The sequence below is a fragment of the Cricetulus griseus genome, chromosome 4, assembly GCF_003668045.3.
Source record: "Cricetulus griseus strain 17A/GY chromosome 4, alternate assembly CriGri-PICRH-1.0, whole genome shotgun sequence".
In the NCBI taxonomy this organism is placed as follows: Eukaryota; Metazoa; Chordata; class Mammalia; order Rodentia; family Cricetidae; genus Cricetulus; species Cricetulus griseus.
Window position 1 is genome coordinate 218,332,807 of NC_048597.1, and position 22,399 is coordinate 218,355,205.

The following is a 22,399-nucleotide window of genomic DNA, read 5'->3' on the forward strand; positions in this document are numbered from 1 at the left end:
TTCATGTATATATATTCATATATATATAGTTTTCATATATATATAGTTTTCATATATATATATATATACATATATTCAGGCAAACACATTAAGATAAAATAAATCTTTTTAAAATAAAGTATTTTTCACAGAGGCAAAGAGTTTCTTTTCTTTGGAGTTCTCGCCCCATTTTGTGTGTCTTTCTGCTGTGTCCAGGGCTCAGTGCTAGGGAGCCATTGGGTGTCCATTCTCAGAGGCAGTAGGCAGGCAGTTTCCATGGAGGCTTCCCGCAGCCCCCTGTGAAGTCATGTCCCCCTGCTGCCTCTACACTGTTCCCAGCTGAGAAGGTTTGGCTGTGGCTTCCATGCCTCTGCTTTAGTAAATAGTTCTCTACTGCGATCATGCCAGTTCACCTCCCTCAGCAGCGGGTGAAAAATGTGTCGCCCTATGCCTTCCACAGCACTGGCCGCAGGGTACAGCACAAGTGGGATGCAGTCATGGACACTGGGGGCTTCAAGGGGACAGGTAGGGAGGGGTCCCTAGATACCATTTGTTCTGCTCAAGGATGAAGACTTGAGCCTAGAAATGGCTGCTTCTCCAGAACCCCACAGCCAGCTCTTGTTCCTACACCCTCCCCAGCACCTGCTCTGTTTTCAAAGGGTAGTCCCCGAGGGCAAAAGGAAGTCTCTAGTTACACTGCAGGTGTAGCTGTGGGGAGATGCCATGTTTCAGTTTCCATGCCTCTAGGGGCTCCTCAGAGGCAGCTGAGGTGAACACTAGGGTAGGGGAGCTTCATAGCTGTCCTATGTAGGGGCCTAACCACAAGGCACTGTCAGAAACCACACACCTGTTGCAATCAGCAGCCAGACAAGGGCCAAGGTCACAGGCTCAGAGCTAGGTGTGAGGGCATCATCAAAGCCATTGCTGAGAGCTGGGCTCTGGGAATGGTGTAGTGGACCAGGCATGGTTTGCAGGCCCAGTGCTGAGCCCCAGAAACACTGTTCCACGGAGGTGTCCCATAACCTCCCTTCATGGCTGTGGCAGGCTCTTGAAGCTGCTTCAGCAGGGTGAGCCCCAAACCCTAGGGAAGAGACCTTCTCTCAACACTCCTGAATAAACAACTGAATTCTAGAATCCTCGCACCATGGAGATGCTCCATCTTGTTCTAAGGAACAGTAAGGGCTGGACGTCTCTTTGCTATGGCGTGTGGATCAGTGGATCCTCAGAGCCTTCTCCCGCACCCACTTTCTTCTCCCAGGTTTGACAATCTGCCCTACGTGGAAGGTAAGGCATAGACAGAAGCACGGAGGGGCCTGACAGCCTGGTGTCTACGTCGGCTGTCCTCATGCCTGCAGGGCCTCCACCACCTGTCAGTGCTGGGATGGGTACAGCACTGTTGGGACTATGACCTCTCAGGACCCATATGACCCACACAGTGTGGGGCCATCTCCAGTCTTCAGGGTGACCACAAACAGATGAAGGAACAAAAATGGGAACAGACTAACATCCGTGGAATGGATGAGCTTGTCCTGAGTGTCCCCTGGTGACACAGTTTACACCTCGACACTGTGCTGGAGTCTTTGTTTCACACAGGAAACCTGGGTCCAGCTTTAGTGATTTGTGAGTGGGAGAACCAGGACTCAAGAGCAGTTTCCAACAGATGCCTTGGGAGTGAAAATATTTGTGTGGCAGAGGATATGCAGGCTCTTCCTGAGAAAGGCAGATTTTGTGGCAGGAGCCCTTCCTCAGGTCACCTGCTGGCTGTCCATTTTCTGCCTGACTGTGAGCTAGCTGGGGTGATAACTGAATGGGGAATGTATTCCCCATCTTGGGTACTGTCTCCTTCTATCACTGTGTGACGCTCTTTCTCCCAAACCAGTGCATTGTTGAATGAGGGACTGGATGAGTAAGTGGGCAGTCTTCTACCCTGAACTTCCCTGTCAAGTCTTAGTGACATTTTTGGGAGTGGTTAGGGCATGTGCAGCCCTAGGCACAAGCATGGGTATTAACTGCTGTGTCTCTGGCATGAGAGTCGGCTATGACTGTACAGGAATAAAGTCCTCAAAGCCAATACACACCTTCTGGTGGCCACCTATGAACGCAGGAGACAGTATCAGGATCCAGTTTGTAAGTGATGGTGCCTAGAGCTTCAAGAAAGGGTGCCAAGGGCTGGGTGGTGGTGGCACACTCCTTTAATCCCAGCACTAGGGAGGCAGAGACAAGTGAATCTCTGTGAGTTTGAGACCAGCCTAGTCTACAAGAGCTAGTTCCAGGATAGCCTCCAAAGCCACAAAGAAACCCTATCTTGAACCCCCCCAACCCCCCCGCCGCCCGCAAAAAAAAAAAAAAAAAAAAAAGAAATGGCGCCAAGGTCTAAAGTGGAATCGATTTGAATCCCTGAGTGTCTGCTGCAGGTGGAAGGACAAAGAGGTGGCTCGGTGGCTAAGGAAGAACAAAGAGAGAGAGAGAGAGAGAGAGAGAGAGAGAGAGAGAGAGAGAGAGAGCGCACTGAAGCTCCTCTCCCTTAAAGGGGTCCTATCTGCACCTGAAACCATGCCCAAAGGATGTGGCCACTACTACAAGTTCACTGGCAAGACAAGAAGCCACTACAATTCTCCTTTTTGTTTAAAGAAGAAGGTTTTAAGACTGATACAAAAACCATATACAATGATAACAAATGCCAAGTATATTCCACGAGAAGGAAAGGTAAAAACATACACAAATTAAGACCTACAACCAGAAAGAGCAACAATGAGCAATAGACTCATTCCACATGTCCAGCCCCAGGGTAATATGACAGCCATTACTCCGATTGTTGTCCTAATCTGAAAAGTCTAAGTCTTGTACCTAGTATTTCCTATTTAAGATAAAAGGATATTATCTGTGACTGTCTACAACCTCATCAAAGACCTGAGAAGGGAAATAACATTACTAGGGTAGGCAGGAAGTGCAAGCATGTGACTTCCTAAAGGTGCAAGTGAAGACAGAAACAGCAGGTTACCTGGACAGTCACCCAAGGTCTTACAGTAACATTGGGGCAACCAACTTTGGCTAAGGCCTAGAGTATTTGACAGACCAACACAGAAGCAGGGAAATTGAAAGACTGTCTTTCCGTGACTTGGCAAGGTTTAGCAGTCTCTTAAGTATATCTCCTGCTAGCCCAGTTAGGACAGCATGTCCAAGGTCAGCAGTCAAGGTGGGGGCAGTTCTTTGCCCAAGAAGCTAGCAGTCAAGAAGAGAACAAACTCCAAATGGAGTGTCATTGGTGCTCATCATATCCTTGGGAATAGCTTGGTGTTGTCAGGAGCAATTGTGTCTCAAGTCAGCTGAGTTCTAAATCATTAAAACATTTAAATGTCATAATCTGTAGGTCTTTGAAGTGTTTGAAGATCAAATATCTATGTTGGGTATATCTCTGAGCATATATAGAACCTGACTAACATTGTAAGAAGCATGGGTAACTATAACTTGTAATTCTCAGAAACATAATTGTCAATGACTGAAACTTCCCAAAATAATGTAAACAATCTTAAAACTGATGTGTAGCAAGGACAATGAGCTCAAATTTGTAACTATATACATATATATATATGTAAATCTCTGAAACAGAGGTAGAATTGAAATGTCTAGACCAGAGGTAGCCTTAAAGGGGTCACGCCTGCACCTAAAACCATGCCCAAAGGGTGTGGCTACTATGACAAGTTCACTGGCAAGGCAAGATGCCACTATACTACACAGTGAAAACCTGTCTCAAAAAACCAATCCTCCATCCAAAAAAAAAAAAAACAATAACAAAAAATCATACACACACATTCAAAACAACAACAACAAGAAAATGCCTGAGACAGTCTTCAAATGAAGTAGAAAAGTATATTTAGTTGACAGTTTTCAAAATTCAATGTTTAAAGATTTGTCACACGGGATGGAGGTTAGGGTTGGGAGAGATGCTCTCTAATGAAGGTAGCAACTGCCTGTCCTGGGCATGAGTAGTTACGTAAAGTCAGGAAGCAGAGAGGCTGGGTGGGGCCTTACAGTCCTTTGAGGACATATCCCCAGTGACCTAACGACCCCCACCAGACCTCACACCTCTATGCATACATGCTCACCTGTGCCGGCTGGAGGTTCACATCACAGTGTTCCTCTCAATCACTCCACCCCCCTGTATTTTCTGAGACAAGGTCTCAGAATTTGGAACTCCCTGCTTCAGTCAGACTGGCTGCCAGAAGAGCTCCTAGGATCTACCTGACTCTGTCCTCCAGCACTGGGGTTACTGCCACCATCTGGCTTGGAATCCAAACTTAGGTCCTCATGCTTGTCCAACAAGAACTTACCCAGGGAGTCATCTCCCCACTCTTAAACCCCACCTCTTAAAGATCTATTGCAATTCTGTACATCACTCCCAGAGGACCAGTTCTTCACATGCGGACCCTTGGACGGGCACTCAGATTCCATCCACACCACAGTGATTTCAACCAGATAAGACCTCCTTGATGTTTCTGCAAATATATACAGTTTATTGTAGATATTACTGTTACCTATCATCCCCAAACCATCCCCACCATGGTCCCCAGAGCTGCCTTGGCTGTAGCTGTTGAATCTAGTTCCACCCGTTTGAGGAGCTCAGTGACCACAAGTGATTGCTTGTTCAACAGCCAGACCAGCTTAAGACTCCATCAGAAACCCTCCCTCCCTTCCTTCCAGTCTCAAGAGGGTTTCACTCTGTGGACCAGGCTGGCCTCCAGCTCACAGAGATGGGCCAGCCTCGGCTTCCCCAGTGCTGGGATTAAAGGTGTGGCCACCACACCCAGTTCTTGTTTCTTTGATCTTGTTCTGTAGCCGCTACTTACAGACTGATTCTCCCTTTCTCTCTTTTGTAGTATTCAGTTGTTAGTTTTGAAATCCTAATGAAGAATTATTATTAAACACTAATCCAGGCTGGTCCCATTAAAAAAAAGTCTCAATCTCACTGGGTATCTGTAATTCCAGCACTTAGGAGGTAGAGAGAGGAAGAAGAAGATTTGACTATTATCCTTGGAGATATACCTGGAGGTTCCTTGGGTTGGCTAGCCTGGGCTGCACAAGACTCTGTCATTAAAAAAAAGAAGAAGAAGAAATAAAGAAGAAAACAAAACAAAACAAAAAAAAGCAGGGACTGCAGTGGTTTAGCATTTAAGAGTGCTGACTGCTTATCCAGAGGTCAGGGGTTTGGTTGGCAGCACCCAGGCCAGGCTGCTCACAACTGTTTGTGACACCAGTTCCAGGGAATCTGATGCCCTCTTAAAGCTTCTTGTATGTATGCAGACATACAAGCAAAACACCCATACACATAAAAATAAAATAATAAAAAGCAAAACAAGAGCAGAGCAAAAATAAAATCTCAATCTCAGATCCAATCCATGCAAGCTCTCATCCTCCTATCCCTGTTACTGAGGCCAACCAGAGGCGGCCGAGCCCGTCTCCAGGGTATGAGCCATGGCTATAGTTGGACAATAAAACATCACTGTCCATGTATTTTAGATACAATCAATAGGAGTCTTGAACACTACTAGGTCCCATCACTTGCCCTTGGGAGACTATCTCACCCCACTAGTGGTTCTTTCCTCCTCTTCCTCCCCAAATCATATGGTGAACTATGGGCAGGAATGAGTCATGGGGTGATAGCTCAAAGCAAGTGTCAGACAGGTTGTCTGGTTTCATTATTTGGGGATCCTCTTCCTCCTCCTCTTCCTCCTCCTCCTCCTCCTCCTCCTCCTCCTCCTCCTCCCTCTCCTCCTCTTCTTCTTCCTCTTCTTCCTCTTCTTCCTCTTCTTTCTTCTTTCTTCTTTCTTCTTCTTCTTGTTTTTCAAGACAGGGTTTCTCTGTGAAACAGCCCTAGCTGTCCTAGAATTACCTCTGTAGACCAGGCTGGTCTTGAACTCACAGAGATCTGCCTGCCTCTGCCTCCCGAGTGCTGGGAGTAAAGGTGTGCACCACCATCACCCAACTGGGGGCTTTCTCTATAATGGGGTCGTCTGCTGCCTCTGGGTTTGTGGTTGTCAATTTTTGAGGTCGTAGCTTCAGTCCCTGACTTGTGCAGATGGGACATGGCTGAGAGACGCTTTGACAGTCTGCCCTGACCTGTGGAGCAAGGGCTACCGTTTGCATCCCTTTCTTCACCTCTTTCCTCAGGGCCCTGGTTCTGGTCCTGTGGTCAGACCAACATATCCTGCAAGGTGGTAAATGGAAAAGTGGTGGAAGTGGGCAAATGGCCATGGCAGGTGAGCATCCTTTTCCTGGGAATGTATGTCTGCAGCGGCTCCCTCATCCACCACCACTGGGTCCTCACAGCTGCACACTGCTTACAAAGGTCAGCCCATGGGGGAATCTTGGTCCTGGGTCATTGCTCTCAGGCCCAGAGTGGGAGGAAGGGGGTCGTGGTGAATCTAGGGATCTGGGAGTAGACGACATTATCCTAGGTAGCCCAGTGCTCAGAACCCTATCTCTCTAGCCATTCATGGCCTTCCTGCTGGTGATCTGCTTCTCTGGGCCTGCAGATCCAAAGATCCAGCTAACTACACCGTGAAGGTGGGTGTCCAGAACCTCCCGGACAACAGCTCTGAGCTCCTGCTAACTAGCATTGTGATTCACGAGAAGTTCAGCAATCAAATATCTTACGACATCGCCATCTTGAAGCTCAAGTATCCTGTCGCCTGGTCCCCCCTCATCCAGCCAATCTGTCTCCCCACCATCAATTTCAAGCCAACCATTGGCACCATGTGTTGGGTCATCGGGTGGGGACAAGAAAAGACTAAAGGTAAGTGCAGTAGAGCAGAGGTCTCAGGACACCTGACCCTGCAGAGCGCTGTCATGGGGTCACTTCTTCTTCATCTACTGTCATCTGCCAGCATTTCCTGAGCACATTCATATGCCCAAAGACATACGCAGTATTCGAGTAGAGGCGAGAGTCCTGAGAGGACCTCAGTTTCCAAAGTTTAAATTATTTATTGTTTTTTTTAATTACATATGTGTGTATGTGGGTGCATTGCCACAGTGTATACTTGAAGGCCAGAGGGCAACCTTCAAGGAATTGACCTCTCTCTATCATATGGTCCCTGGGTCATCAGGCTTGACATTCCTGCTAAGCCACCTCAGCAACCCCCAAAGTTAAGTTATATCCTACACCAAGTCTTTGGCTATTCATACCTGTGACAGCAGGTACGTTGAGGACTTTGACCTCATATGGTCTGAAGCATCGAGGTGGCCTCTTTAGTCAATATGCACCCATAATGCTTAGAGGTGCAGCCCTGTTGGTGTCATCTGGAGTCCTGCCAACCTTTTAGTAGGCAGTAGGCGCCACTTCTAGCCTCTAGGGTCTGGCCACCTTTTCCAGGAGCAGGGCACCCACACTTATTCTTACAGAACCTGAATGGTTGGGGATGTCTCCTTGTTCTCATTCATTCCTGGCTTTCACTCCATGCCCCTGGGAGACTAGTTTAGCTTTTTTTGTTTTCTGGTTTTATTGAGGCAGGGTCTCTTTACATAGCTCTGGTTGTCCTGTAACTCACTCTGTAGACCAGGCTGGTCTCGAACACAGAGATTCACCTGCCTTCACCTTCCAAGTTCTGGGATTAAAGGTGTGTGCCATCCCCAGTTCTTGGCTTAACTTTCTTAATGAGTGGGGACATTTTTGAAAAGCAAACTGCAGCTTTTATGAATGAGTATCTCCGGACATGACCCTGACTCTCACATGCATAATAAATATAAATGACTCTGAGTTGGAGATAGGTTCCAAGGTTGAGGTCATGACTAGATCTTCATCTCTGTAGTGGTCCCGAAGACTCCCTACAATCTCCAGGGCTTGGCTGTTAGGATCGTGAACAATGAAATCTGCAATCATCGGTACCAGTTCCTCCTGCAGAAGAACCAGAAGAAGTTCATTGGGAATGACATGCTGTGTACGAGCTCTGAATGGGGCCTGGACACTTGTCAGGTGTGGAATAACATGCAGGCAGGGTGGGGAGCAGACAGTATGGGGGTCATGCTTTCCTTTTCATGTGGCCATCAGAGACACAGCACAAAAGTCTGAGTTTCAATCTTCTTTTCTTTTTTGGGGGGTGGGGGGAGCGGTAGTTTCCAGACAGGATTTTCCTGTGGCTTTGGAGGCTGTCCTGGAACTAGCTCTTGTAGACCAGGCTGCCTCTGCCTTCTGAGTAGTGGGATTAAAGGCATGCTCCACCAATGCCCTGCAAGTTTCCATTTTCTAGTATGGAAAAAAAAAGTTGTATTAGTTAGTTATCAATGACTGTGATAGAACACTGTGACTGGGGCTTACAGAAGAAAGGGTTTATCTGGGGCTTATGGCTCTAGAGGAATGGCAGTCTATCACTATCACTTCAGGGGCTGGTGGCAGTTGGCAGGCAGGCCTGTCTCTGAAGCAGCAGCTGGGCGTTCACATCTGGAATCACAGACAAGAAGCAAAGAACACACTGGGGATGGTGGTGAGGCTCTAACAAGGCCGCAGCTCCTAATCCTTCCAAAGGAAGTATTCAAACATGAGCCTATGGAGGCCATTCCCATTCAAAACACCACAAGGGTGACATGGTTTTTTTGTCTCTGCTATTAGACAACTCTTTGTGTTTATTTATTTTTATTTTTATTTTTTAAAGAAGAACTCACTGAGTAGCCGGGGCTGGCCTAGAACTCACCATTTAGACCAAACTTGCCTTGAACTCACAGAGATCTACCTGCCTCTGCATGCTGGAGTGGTGGGATTAAAGTCTTGCACCACCATGCCCAATTCTACAAGCCGTTTTAATGCTCCTGAGTATTAGCTACATACCTGCAGGTCTGCAATAGGCACCGGCAGGCCGTTTGCACAAGTGGGATCATCCGTAAGCTTCAACCACTTGCTTCTTCTAGTCAATATTGTTTTTGAGATGCATACTTCATTTTTTTTTTGATTTTTTGAGACAGAGTTTCTCTGTGTAGCTTTGGAGCCTATCCTGGCACTCGCTCTGTAGACCAGGCTGGCCTTGAACTCACAGAGATCCGCCCACCTCTGTCTCCCGAGTGCTGGGATTAAAGGCATGCGCCACCAATGCCCGGCGCATACTTCATTTTTTATTTAAAATATTTTATTTATATTACATATAGGTGTTTAGATTGCATATGTGTCTGTGTACTGTGTGCATGCCTGGTGCTTATAAAGACCAGAGAGGAATGAAATCCCCTGGAAGTGGTGTTACATACAAATGTTTGTGAGCCTCCAGGTAGGCACTGGGAACTGAACCTGTGTCCTCTGCAAGAGCAACAAATGCTCTTAACTGCTGAGCCATCTCCCCAAAAGCCAGTTCATAGTTTCTTGAGAACATGCTTTATCTCTTGAAGTCCTGACTCTCTCTGACTTATCTCTGACTCTCCTGAATTTAAAAGACCAAACTCTTCTGGGAGACAACAATATTCTTTATAAGAAAACATATTTGTTTGCTAGAAAAAAAAGATAATTATTTCTTGAACCAAAGGTTTATATACCAAAAAGTATATTGTAACGTGAGGTTTTCTTGGCCCGGCTAGGTCCCACCGCCCTTCTCTGCCCCAAATGAATGTGCAAGACTTATATTAGTTATAAAGCTGTTGGCTGTTGACTATGGCTTCTTATTGGCTATCTCTGTCTAAAATAACCCATTTCTAATAATCGAAGTATTTCCATGTGGTCTTCTCTTACTGGAGAAAGGGTCCGGGCCTGTTACTCCGCTCGCATCCTACATGGTGACTACACCTCCCAGAATCCTCTCTGTCTCCTAGTCCTGCCTATCTTGCTTCCCTATTGGCCAACAGTGTTTTATTCATCAACCAATAAGAGAAACATATGTACAGACGCCTCCCCCCCAGTATTTAAATGAAAAATTTTTAATGCTTGACAGAATGTCTGTGAAAAGAAATGAATACATTGATTGCTGCTGCTTCTAGGACTTTGGGACGTTTACCCACAAATCTAAGTGAAGTGACAATGTAGGCTCTGGCTTTAACTTAGCTGCATTTGTACCTGTTAACATTATCTAGATTTTCCAGCATTCTAGAAAAACAGCTAGTTGGGTTTAGTTTATTTACATCCAGCAAACACTGCTGGGCTCTAGGTTGGAGTAAGGTCCAGGGAAAGTTCTGGCTTCTGGGAACAAGTAGTTGTCAGGTAGAATAAACCATAGTGCCCTTTTCACTCCAGTGAGGCCAGGGTCCAGTTGAAGAAGTTTAGAGATGGCTCAGTGGTTAGGAGCATTTGTGCTTGCAGAGGACCCCAGTTTTTTCCTAGCACCCACATGGTGGCTGATAACCATCCATAACCCCAGTTCTAGGGGATCTGGAACCCACTTCTGAGGACACCAGGCACATATGCAATGCACAGACACACATGCAAGCAAAATACTCATACACATAAATAAAATAAGCAAATCTTTTTAAAGGTGTTTAGAATAAGTCACTCTCTTTGTTAAGTTCTAGCATGAGAACTATGGAAAATAACTTCAGTTGGGAAATAATTTGTTCATGTTTTGGAACATCTGAAGTATCAGAAATTATGTCCTTTTTGAAGGTTGGATTAAAGTTGCCAGGAGGATGTGGACAGACATGTGTCCTGTTGAGGGATTGTTCTTAGACACTATTTTAAGTTGTTTTACACATAGTTATTGGGTCAATAGATTTCCTATCACTGCTTCAATCTTAAATTTTTTAATTACATTTATTTGTTTGTGTGTGGTGGAGTCATGCATGCTATGGTGCCCAGAGAGCAACTTCTATTAGTTGGTTCTCTCCTCCCACTGTGTGGGTCCCAGGGTCTTCAGGCTTGCCTGCAAGTGCTTTCACCCCACTGGCCCGCTGACCCTTTTTGAATTAGTCTGAATCATTTGCATTTTCTTAGAAGTTATTCACCTCAATCAGATTTAAATCCATAAAATAGAAGTTGTAAGCAGTCTTACGGTTCTGGGAGAGAGCATTTTCTGGGTACAGATTCTCTTCCCTATTCTTATCCAAGCCACGGGGTAATTCTGTGTGTCATCCCCACTGCCAGCTTCATTTCCCAATTTAACGATTTCTTTACTTTCTAATACATGAATTATCTTTACTAATTCTTTTTCAAGTCTTTTGAGCCTGATGTTCATGGACAAATGATTGTTGATGTTAATGAATAATTTATTTTCCTTCTTTTGTTTGATGATGAAACTTCTTGAAGTCCCTAACTAAAATTTGCAACATTTAGGCCACATCTATGGGCTTTGCAATATGTGGCATTTTTTGCTTCTACATCTAATTATAGATTTAATTTCTCTTTCCACTGTAAAGTCTTTGAAGGTTAACTTTCGTTTTCCCATTGAAATATATACATGTTTTCACACCAAAAGAAAGTGTCCACACTCCCCATTCAAGTTTGGAGCTTCAAGGAACTTTCCTGTACTCTCACACATACAATTAAGATGCTGTTTTTGGAATAGGGCAGTGTCTCAGAGGTTAAAGTACTTGTTGCCCAACTGTGTGAACCAGGGTATGAATCCCCAGAACCTGCAAAAGCTGTGCATAATTCCAGCCTCAGATGGTATAGGCATGGGATCCCTAGAGCAAGCTGGCTCATAAGACTGGCAATATGGGACGGGGGTGGGGAGGCACTGGATTTGGTGGGAGTGACGGAGATGCTTCCAGTCATAAGCCTTGGGATTCTACATGAAAGCTTGTACACATGTGCGCACATACCCCCACACAAGCAAGCATACACACCACTACAACCAGCAAACAACAGCATTTCTGTGCATTAGTGGAGGTCTCCGTTCTTGTCCTTAGGCAGATCGTTATCGTTAGTTTCCTTAATTGTCTTCTATACTCTTCAGAACATCATGTCCTGGGAATCTTTTGCATTATGTTAAAAATAAATATACTGAACTCTTTCCCTGGTTCATGAAGTTTCAAATGTTGCAGAGGAATATAGACAGGCTTTTTTTTTTTCATTATGCTGGAGATAGAGTCCAAGGTCCCATGCATCCTAGGCGAATACTCCATCATTGGATGGCAATGCAAATCCATAAAAAGAGAATTTAAAAATTGTAAGAAACCCACTATTACCTTTTGGTGTATGGCACTGTAAATGTTACTTTTCTGCATTCACCTGTCTGTGCACACAAGTAGGGGTGCTGGTTGCCCCCCTGTAAGCAAGGCCGTGGGAAAGGTCAACAATCGTACCCTGGAGGCCCACCAGGACTTTGGGAGGGCTTAAAAGTCAGAGAGCTATCAGAACAATGCAGAGGCCAATGTGGTCCCAAGCTTGGAACTTAGCACAGAATTTATATGTCACATTACAGGTTCATAGGTGGGTATCATTCTTGGGACAACAAAAGCCTACCCTAGCAAATACTGCTGCTACTTGAAGCCTCCCCCATCCTCTTCCCCTGCAGGACACCTCTGGCAGCTCCCTGGTTTGCCAGGTGAACAAAACCTGGATCCAGATGGGGGTGGTGAGCTGGAACTTCGGCTGTGGTCGTCGCGGATTCCCAAGCATCTATACCAGCACCTCCCATTTCACCAAGTGGGTCAAGAGGCAGATTGTTGACATGAGGTTTGCCAGCATGGCTGTCCCTTCCTTCCTGAGCCCATTCATCCTCACTAGCTACATTTTGCTGGTTTCCTTGGGCTCCCTGTGGCTCTTGTGAGCTGTGTTTCTACAACAGTCATTCCCAGAGGCTACTTCTCCCTCCTCTCTGCTGTGTCCTCAGAAGTGGACGCCGGAGGCTGAACAGGACTTCAGGACAGAGGGACTTTGGGGAAGGGTCCTACACCCACTGTGGGTTTTGTCCCCCGGTTGTTCAATGAAGCTGCTCTGAACCTTTTGAGCCATCTCAAGTTATAACATTGTTGACTTTGACCAAAGCCCTTTAGAATGCTCCCATCATAAAACCTGGCTGTTTCTCAAGCTGAGTCTCCTCTGCTGGTTTTACTCCATGTCTGTCATAATGTGTTGTGTGATCTTGGGAGGTTGTTCCCTTGTTCCCCTTGTAGTTTCCTTTTAAAAAATTACTTTCATGTATATGTCTGTAAGTGTAGGTGCCTGTGGAGGTGAGTGTCCGATTTCCCCTGGAGCTGGTTGTGGGCCACCCCATGTTGGGTAGGGACTCAAACTCAGGCCCTCTGCAAGAGCAGTACACGCTCTTAACTACAAACCCATTTCTCTAGTCTGTAGTTTCCTCTTTTGCTGGCTGGAACTTGAAGTCGCTGCTCTGTGAACCCAGCACTCGGCATCTCCCAGTTCCCAAGGCACCTTCCCTGTGTCTCTGAGACTGTCTTTCCACCGGCCTTCCTGCATGGGCTAACTTCTTTCTAGGAGACTTCCCAGGGCCACATCACAGGCCATGTTCTGTGACATATAAATTCTGTGACCTCCTCAGCCAGCCTTCCCCCGAGTGGCTCCAGATCCCAGTGGGTTCCTCCTCTCTCTCTGGCAGGGTGGGTGAAGTGGGCACCTGAATGGGATGTGTGAAGTGACTGTATCCTGGGCTCCTGGGTGGCTTTACTCACCTCCATCAGTGACCTCAGGTCTGTCAGCTCAGAGCAGCAGTTTCCCTGCTCCCATTGGGAGATCAGAGGCACAGAAGCACTGTTTGCTTTTATCTGGGATTGGAGCACTAAATTACCTGCTCAGGTGTTTCTCCCAAGAGCGTAGACTTTGGCAAAAGTGAAAATGTTGATGCCACTTTCACTTTGTGTATTAGACTGAAAATTTCCAATATCCGTGCACGGAAGCTTCCAGTAGTATTCCACATTATTTTTTCAATGTATTAACTGTGTTGCTGAGCCATCAACACGCTCCTCAAATGTCTCAGCAGTGACCTTCTCTCTCACTGTTGACTGACGGGTACCATCGCTTCTCCCTCAGGGCCCCGTATTCTCAGTAAGGAGATCTAGAAAGCACACCGCTTCACAGGGTGCGGCCTTCAAAAACTGTTACTGAAGCCAAGCTTGGTGGCTCACACCTCTCTCCCCAGTACTTGGGAGGCCAAGGCAGGGTTGCTGTCACTTTGAGGCCATCCTCCTGGGCTACACAGTGAGACCCCAATGAACACATTAGTTTGCTTCATCTCGGTGCCCTAAGACAATGGCCTGTGCTGTCAGCATTCAAGGGACGCCAGCAGCAGAGGGGAGGATTGGCAGGTTGGGCTTGGCCTTCCTCTCGCTGCCGCTGCTGGTGGAGGCAGCGTGGAAGCTCGGGAACTAGCTGAGGTAAAGCAAAGTGACCCGGAGAAAGGGCCCACAAGTTTGAGGAAAAGACACCAGTCAGGAGCCAGGCACCATTTGCCCGCCATTCGGCAAGAGCGCCCCAACCAATGGCCCCCAGGGGGCGCCACGCAGGCAGGGCAGCAAAGCGCCCGATGGGGGGCGCCATTGCGGAGGAACCTAGCGGCGCAATGGAGCCCTGGTGCTGGGCAGGGGTCGGTGGGCAGGCCCCTCAGGGTCCCCGTGGGCCCGGGGCCTCTCTCAGCCGCACCCGTGCCCGCGCCCTTCTGCTGCTGCTGCTGCTGCTGCTGCTCCTGCCTCGGTGGCCGGCAGGTGAGCCCACCCGCTCCCCGGCGCCCTCCCCTGCACGCCCACACCGCGGGCCGCCTCTGACCGCCTCGTGACCTTCCGCAGGCTGCTTGGCCACAGGCGAATCCCCCGGGGCGCTGTCCACCACAGTCCCGACCGACCCCAGAGCCACCCGTCCCTCAGACTGGCTTCGCCTTCCCCGGCAGGCCAACACTCCAGGGACCACCGCTCCACCGACGACTGCGGGGGTCGCTGCGGTGAAGACTGCCGGGTCCGTTCACGAGACGAAACCCAGCCAACTCCGCTGTGAGTACTGGGCAGGAGAGGTCAGAGAGCTCTGACGGATTCTGGATCCCTGAGGTCGAAGGGTGAAGGCATCAGGGACCCAGGGGACAGTAGATGGAAGGGGAAGTCCTTGTACCAATGTTTCTTGAGCACCGAAGGTTGGGCCAGGCCTTGGTCCTGCCTTCAGGGCTTACAGGCTTTCTCCATGGTGGTGAGGTAAATAGGGGACAAGGAAAGTTAAAGTCGGTGGGGAGAGTGGTGAGGAGGCCGGTGGTGATGGGGTACCCAGCGCTGGCTGGTAGCCAGAAGCTTCTCTGTCCCTGTCTCAGGTTCCCAGCCCAGAGCCCACAACACAACTCCAAGAGGGCTGGGTGAGACTTCTTGTGGGGTCTGCGAGGCACACCTGGTATTTTAGTTGCCTTGCTGTTGGTGTGACAAAGCAACCTGGGGGCAGGGGCTTTATTTTGCTTACACTTTCAGGTCACAGTCCATCACAGGGGAGAGCCAGGGCGAGAACCTGTAGCAGAAACTGTGGAGGAAGGGCTGCTGGCCGCCTCCCTCTATAGGACCATGCTTAGCTAGCTTTCTTATATAGATGGGGACCACTTTCCTAGGGGATAGGGCCACTCACATGGGGCTGTGCCATCCAACATGAGTTAATAATCCAAAGCCCCCTGCTCTGAACTCCTCACAGGCCAATCTGATTAGACTTTTCTGTTAGATGGCTCTGTGCAGCGTCAGGTTGGCAATGAAACTTAACCAGTGCACCGGTGTACTGTCACATGAGCAGGGTTCTGTAGTTAAGGCCCACGTGAGTAGTAGTTATCCTGGGATTCAATGCATTCACTTTAACTGCCTCAAAAAGTCAAGCTACTGTGTGTGGTACATGCCGAGTGTCGAGTGTCTTTTAAAAGGCTGTGATGGGTTGGGGAGATCATTCAGTAGGTAAGAGCTCTTACCATGTGAGCAAACATGAGAATCTGATAGAAAACCCCAGAACCTATGTAAAAGCTGAGTGGGTGTGGCCTCATGCTCCAGTAACCCAGCACTTGGTGGGGGAGTCAGGGGTGGGGAGCAGAAACAGGAGATTGCTGGGACCCTGGTCCCTGGCTGAGGAGGCTGCCAGACTAGCTTGGGGTTCAGTGAGAAGCCCTGTATCAAGAGAATAGTGTAGAGAGTGGTGAGGATGCTCACAATCCTCTGACCTCCACGTGCACACTCGGGTGTGTGTATCCATCCATTCACACAGGAATGACGGAGAGAAAGCAGAACACACGGATAACATTTACCAGGCCCTGAATCACACTCCCAGCACTACAAATGAATAAACAAATATATAAACAAATATGTAAACATGCCAGTCATGACCCATTTACTTGATTTCATAATCCACTGACTCGTTTAAAAAAATTCTTGAGTGGAAGCTAGATATGGGCACCTTCAATTTCCTCTATTTTACTTTTATGCATATAGCGCTTTGCCTGCATGCACGGATGTGCACTGTGTATGTGCCTGATGCCTCTGGAGGCCAGAAGAGAACACCAGATCCCCCACACTGGAGCTACAGGTGTTTGCCAGCCACCTCATGCGTGCTGGGAACCCAATTCCTGTGCTCTGGAAGAGCAGTCGGTGTTTTTCGTTTTGTTTTATTTTTAGAAACAGAGTTTCTCTGTGTAGCTCTGGTTATCCTGGAACTCACTCTGTAGATCAGACTGGCCTCAAACCCACAGAGATCCTATGCCTCCTGAGTCCTGGGATTTGAGGCATGTGCCACACCAACTAGTGTAGTTGTGCTCTTAACAGCTGAGCCATCTCTCTAAACCCCATCTTCAATTTCAAAACTGTTTCCCAAGTGCCCTCAGCAGTCGGCACGCCCCTCTTCAGGAGGGTGCATCATGGCCTAGAATTCTCACCAGCCTTTGGTATTACAGACACGTAGCTACTGTTACACCGTTGTGTGATATAACTTTGGGCTGGATCCCCTGAGTCCCAAGGAGGCCAAGCAAGCTTCCATGGCTTTTGCCACTTTGCTCTCCTCTTTGGGATATGCCTGCTCCTCACACAGTCTGTTTTACTGTTGGGTCGGTTATCTCCATGAATCACAAGAGGATTCCCAGAAAAGGGGCAGGGTCCACACTGGCTCAAGTAGGGGGAACAACATGTAACCAGATAGGAATCCAGGTGCATTTGTGAACCTCTGGCTGGTTACTGGGGTGCTCTGGGGCTCAAGCTGTAGGGACAGGGAAATAGGTATCTGGATATAGCTGAGGCTTTTCTGCAGCTGGAGGTATCCATGGACGGATGCTGTCATTCCATACTGACAAGTAGAAAAGGGTGGGTAGGTACAGGTGAGTGGCTGGAGAGGCTGGACAGGGAGGAATGGGGACATAGTCACAACATGTGCTGGGTGAGCTTATTGCTTCATCAGGCTCTTTTCTTCCTCTAGTCTGTGGTTCCTCCCATGAGGCAGACCCTACTCTCAGGGACCCAGAAGCCATGACTCGGCGGTGGCCATGGATGGTCAGCGTGCAGGCTAACGGCATACATATCTGTGCTGGCACCCTTATTGCTTCCCAGTGGGTGCTGACCGTGGCCCATTGCTTGACCCTGTGAGTTGGGGCCCAGGTGGGTGGGTGGACAGGCCTCTGGAATTCTGGAGGCCTAGTCAGTCTTCCAGGTGACCCATCAAGTAGCAGTTGTGTCCTGTGTGGAGCTCACAACACTAGTCCCAGCCTTATCCTCGCTCTGGGTTGAGTCTCATGGATCCCTTCCTGGGGGTCAGCTTTTGGCATGTACCCACCCTTTGCCCTTTTACATACCCTTCAGTCCTGTGCAGTCATCCATAGGTAAGGAGGCTCAGAAGACCCTAGATTTTCCTTTCCACCCTCTTTGCTCCCAGTCAGTCCTCTTCCCTTCTGTCAATCAATAGTTTCTAGCTCTCCTCTAAGAGGGGCCCTGACTTAGAACCTGTCAGGGTGGTTAGAGACAAGAAGACAGACAAATCCTGTGGGGACAAAAGGATGGGCGTTCCAATGTTCTGTGGCCTGGGAACTCCTGAGAGTAGTGTCTATGTTTCCCTTGAGGACTGGCCAGTGAAGACATGCTCAGGATCGACATAGTGGGTTCAAGGGGTATCCCATGGAAGATGGCTTGCGATCTGGGCCATGGTCATTGCACAGGGACTCTGGTAACTCTTCTAAGGTGCAACACAGGATAAAAACCCAGAGTTTGGCTAGCAGAAATGGAGCGCACATCCCAGCTCTACTTCCTAAGGGTACATCCCAGAGCAGGCTGCGACACTTCTTGGAATGTCCGTTTATCTCCTCCACACAATGAAGAGAATCACATACTCTGTGCAGTGCCCTGTCATGAGGAATAGACCCTGGGGGCCTTGAAACCCAGGGTGGCCTGCCTGGGTCTGCTTAGAGGGCCACAGTGGTATGGAGGGCCAGGTTGGGGTGTGAGGCAGGAGCCTAGCTGATGGAAGACACCCCACCCCCTCCCTCTTCCCATAGGCATGGTGTTAACTACACAGTGAGGGTGGGGAGTCCATGGATTAACCAGACGGCAGCAACCAGCACCGATGTGCCAGTACATCAGATCATCGTAAACAGTGGCTACCAAGCCAAGCGGTACTGGTCTTGGGTCGGCCGGACCAATGACATCGGCCTCCTCAAACTCCAGTGGGGGCTCAAGTACAGCAAATATGTGTGGCCCATCTGCCTGCCTGGCCTGGAATATGTGGTGGACGACAATTCTATCTGCACCGTGACAGGCTGGGGATATCCCAAGGTTAATGGTGAGTCAGTATCCCACCCCCCGCAGCCCAGGGTGCATGGTGGGGGGAAAAAGGACTTGGGTGAGGCTGGGGTGCCCCATGGATGGACATTTCTAGAGTACCTTCTTTAAGGAGCTGACTCATCCAGGAACTTTCTTGTTGGGTTTCTCATCTCTGAAGTCTCCTCCCTCTTCAGGGTCTTGTCAGTGAACATGTCATGGTCATTATTGCCCTTGAAGCCTCAGGACCAAGCCAGTATATGTAAACAGAACTTTCTTGAAGGCAAGGAGGTTCCAGAATGATTGCTTGTCACCCATACACAAACCTAGGGCATTGGCAAATAGAGTTCAAGAGAATGGGTCCTCGCGTCTTCAAAATGCTTCCCAGAAGAGATACAGCTTGAGTCACACAGGGTCCACTCACGTCCTTTCCCTTCAGTGGCCCTCAATCCCTTGTCATCCCAGTATAGGAGCAAGGTCCTTAAGACAGACATGTCCTCTCATGCCCATTTCTGGTGGGTTCTGGGATTCTCTACTCCCTCTATGGAGCTACAATGCACCCTTGAGGATCTGATTGGCCCTTGAAACAGCCACTCTGTGACCTCTCTGGGAGTGATCAGACATTTCCTGTCTCCCAGGAGCTCAGACACATTTTGGGTGGGATGGAAGATAGTGCTGGGGGTGGGGTGGGGGTGGGGTGGGGGTGGGGTGGTTTATCCGTGGAGAGTGTCTGGAAAAGGTTAATGAGGAGGCTCTAGGGATGGCTTTGAAAGGGAAGGCTTTGTCCCAGAGAGCATGGCAGGCACTTGGAAGACGACTAGCAGAGCCAATCCGTGTGGACTGTCTGTCCCAGCACCTCTGTTTGGGGGCAATTTTGGGACCTGCTGGCTGGAGGGACAAAATACCTCAGACATGGAGACTTCTCTGTGGCCACTATGCAAAAGAGGCAGAGCTGGTGGCTGTGGGCCGCAACCAGTGGCTAAACCTGAATGGAGACCTGTCCCACAGACAGGTGGCCCCAGTTCCAAACCCTTCAGGAGAAGGACGTCTTCATCATGAATAGCAGGAAATGTGAGCAATTCTACCACAAGTTCTCCAGAATCCCCTCTCTGGTCCGGATCATCAACTCTCAGATGATCTGTGCCTCAGATGACAACAGGGAAAAGTTCTGCTATGTGAGGACCTCTTCCCCTGTTCATGTGTTCTGATGGCCCAGGGGTGGAGGGGTGCAGGAGGCAGAGCTGAGGGCTGTGGAGAAGGGGAATGGGGAGGATGGGAAATATAAGCGGGGGTGGGGGGAGGGGGAAAGGATGGAGAGGGCCTGTGAGGGCAGGGATGTAGGGGCTAGAAAGGGGTGGACTGGGTGGGATGGAAAGGAAGTGGCGGGGAGCCGTGTGTGGAGCTAAGGAGTGGTGAGCGCCCCTGTGAGGAGGAAATGGTGGGTCAGGAGCTGCTGTATTCATACCTGGAGGGTATGCCAAGAATCTGGTGCCAAACACCCTGGGCGAGTGGGGTTGTCTCTCTTAGGCGTGGCTTCACCTCCCTGACCCTTTTAACTTCCTCTCTCCATTCAGGAGCTAACTGGTGAGCCCTTGGTCTGCTCTTCGGATGGCACATGGTACCTGGTGGGAATGATGAGCTGGGGCCCAGGCTGCAAGAAGAGTGAGGCCCCACCCATCTTTCTGCAGGTCTCCACCTTCCAGCCGTGGATCTGGGACCGCCTTAGTGGGGAGGCCCTGGACCTTACAGCCCCTTCCAGGACCTTGCTCCTGGCTTTCCTTCTGCTCCTCAGCCTTCTTGGCACTCTGTGACACTGAGTGCCACTGTGGGTGTGGCAATCAGCAGAGGCTAGCAGAGATTAAACACTTCTTTTCCCCATGCCTCCTCTTTCTGAGCCCGCTCTAGTGGGAAGCAGGTGTACACAACGGTGTGGGGCACTGATACTGAAAAGTGTAGGCCTCTAAAGATTTGGGGTGGCTCCTGCAGAAAGTAGAGGGGTGTGTGAAGGGGCAGGGGGAAGATTGGGATGTACTACCTGGGCTAAAGCTGGGGGTGCTGGGACATCCCTCCCAGCCTCCTAGATATAGAGTGACATGTTCCTTCTGTAGGACTTGAGTGGGAATTGGGTTCTGCCTGATCTTTTGTGTTTGTTTGTTTGCTTGCTTTTTGGAGACAGGGTTTCCCTGTGCAGCCTTGGCTGTCCTGGAACTCAATCTGTAGACTAGGCTAGCCTCAAACTCGGAGATCCAAGTGTCTCTGCCTCCCGGTGCTGGGATTAAAGGTGTGCGCCTACCCCTCCCAACTCTCTCCCTGCTCTTGACTGCCTTCTGGCCAGTGGCTGGAACTCTCCAGAATATTGTCATCAAAGATCCATAGAGTACTTAGACCCTGTAGCATTGCTTCTGACTTGGGGGCTCCGGTACAAAAAAGTAGAACAGACACACTTTCCACAGGCTGCACCAGCTGCTGCTCTGAGTGACCTTGAGTGGCCTCTGACCCTCTGGATGTCCACTGCCTTGCCACACAGAGGGACTGTGGTCTGTCTGGGGAGAAGGACCCCAGCCAGCTCTATGAATGAGAAGCCCATGCACTAGAGCCAGAAGGTCAGCCAATTGCACGTGGGTAGTCAGGGTACTCATCTACTTCTATGATGGGGGCCTCCTGTGACCCTCTGCCCCTCAGTGCCCCTTCCTTGTCAGCCTGGCATGCTTCTCCTTGTGGGATGTTGATGTGGAACCTTGTCAGGAAGATTCCCGTGAGTCCCAGGACCAAAGACCTATTGAGAGCATGTGGTTGGTCAAGTGGAGGAGAGCTCAGAGGAGCCTCAGGGGTCTCCCTCCCGACCCAAGGCCACTTAGTGGGGTGGAGTGGCTGCAACTGCTTCTCACTGCTCCTCGGCCTCTAGGCTTTTTTTTTTAATGATTTATTTTTATTTTATGTGCACTGGTGTTTTACCAGTATGTATGTCTGTGTGAGGGTGTTGGATCCCCTGGAACAGGAGTTACAGACAGTTGTGCACTGCCATGTGGGTGCTGGGAATTGAACCTGGATCCTCGGGAAGAACAGTCAGTGCTCTTAACTGCTGAGCCATCTCTCCAGCTCCCCACCACCACCCCACCCCACTCCCCCCCTTTTTTTTGGTCTCAGTCTGGGATAGGGGTCAGGGAGAGAACTTCAGGCTTGTCTGAGGCACATAGGTTGCGGATTGTTGTGTCACCTTCCACAGGAATCCTCCAGGGCTTGGCAAAGCATGGGACAGGGGTGGAGTTCATCTCAGGATGGAGTTTTATGTGTCTGGGGCTGAGCAGGCACCCAGCTTTATTGACAGATCTCTTCGAGACACCCTTCTAGCAGGCTTCCCACCTGGAAGGTCCCCACCTCTGGTCAGAGCTACTCATTTTGATGTTGGAAGCACTGCATACATCTCTCTTCTCTAGAGTCAGCCCCTCAATGGCATTTTAATAGTCCTCTTGGCAGAGATGCTTCTAGTAGGGGACATGGCAGAAGATCTTCACACTGCTGTGGCAAAGTTCTTCCACTTTGGCAGCCAGGAACAGATTCCTGCCAAGCTTGAAGCAATTTCCTTGCTATCAGGGCTGCTGTCTAGCTATGTCAGAGAATCTCTCATGTCACCAGTTCCCTGTCAGCCCTTCCTCCATGTTTACGGGTTCACACACAACCTGTTCAGTCCTACCATCTCAAACTGCCGGTCCCTGACTCCCTCACAGTCACAGTCACCTCTGCCCCTGGCAGAAAGGGTGGGACAGAAGCCTGTCTGGATGTGGGGAGGAGTTTGAGGCCACTCTGTGTCTGCAGAGGG

The 22,399-nt window shown here is 49.2% G+C and overlaps 2 protein-coding genes across 2 annotated transcripts; both read left to right on the plus strand.

Annotated features, from left to right (window-relative positions):
• The first annotated feature begins 1,178 nt into the window (after positions 1-1,178).
• Prss46p lies at positions 1,179-12,650 on the plus strand. The gene is given in 5 exon segments (XM_027414768.1): positions 1,179-1,263; positions 6,148-6,325; positions 6,513-6,772; positions 7,758-7,948; positions 12,396-12,650. Coding segments are annotated over 5 exon segments (969 nt in total).
• A 1,749-nt stretch (positions 12,651-14,399) lies between these two features.
• Prss50 (serine protease 50) lies at positions 14,400-20,390 on the plus strand. The gene is made up of 7 exons (XM_035443825.1): positions 14,400-14,541; positions 14,623-14,792; positions 15,934-15,939; positions 17,215-17,411; positions 18,318-18,605; positions 19,592-19,754; positions 20,154-20,390. Exons 1-7 carry the CDS (start codon positions 14,400-14,402, stop codon positions 20,388-20,390), a joined length of 1,203 nt encoding a protein of 400 aa, XP_035299716.1.
• The last annotated feature ends 2,009 nt before the right edge of the window (positions 20,391-22,399 follow it).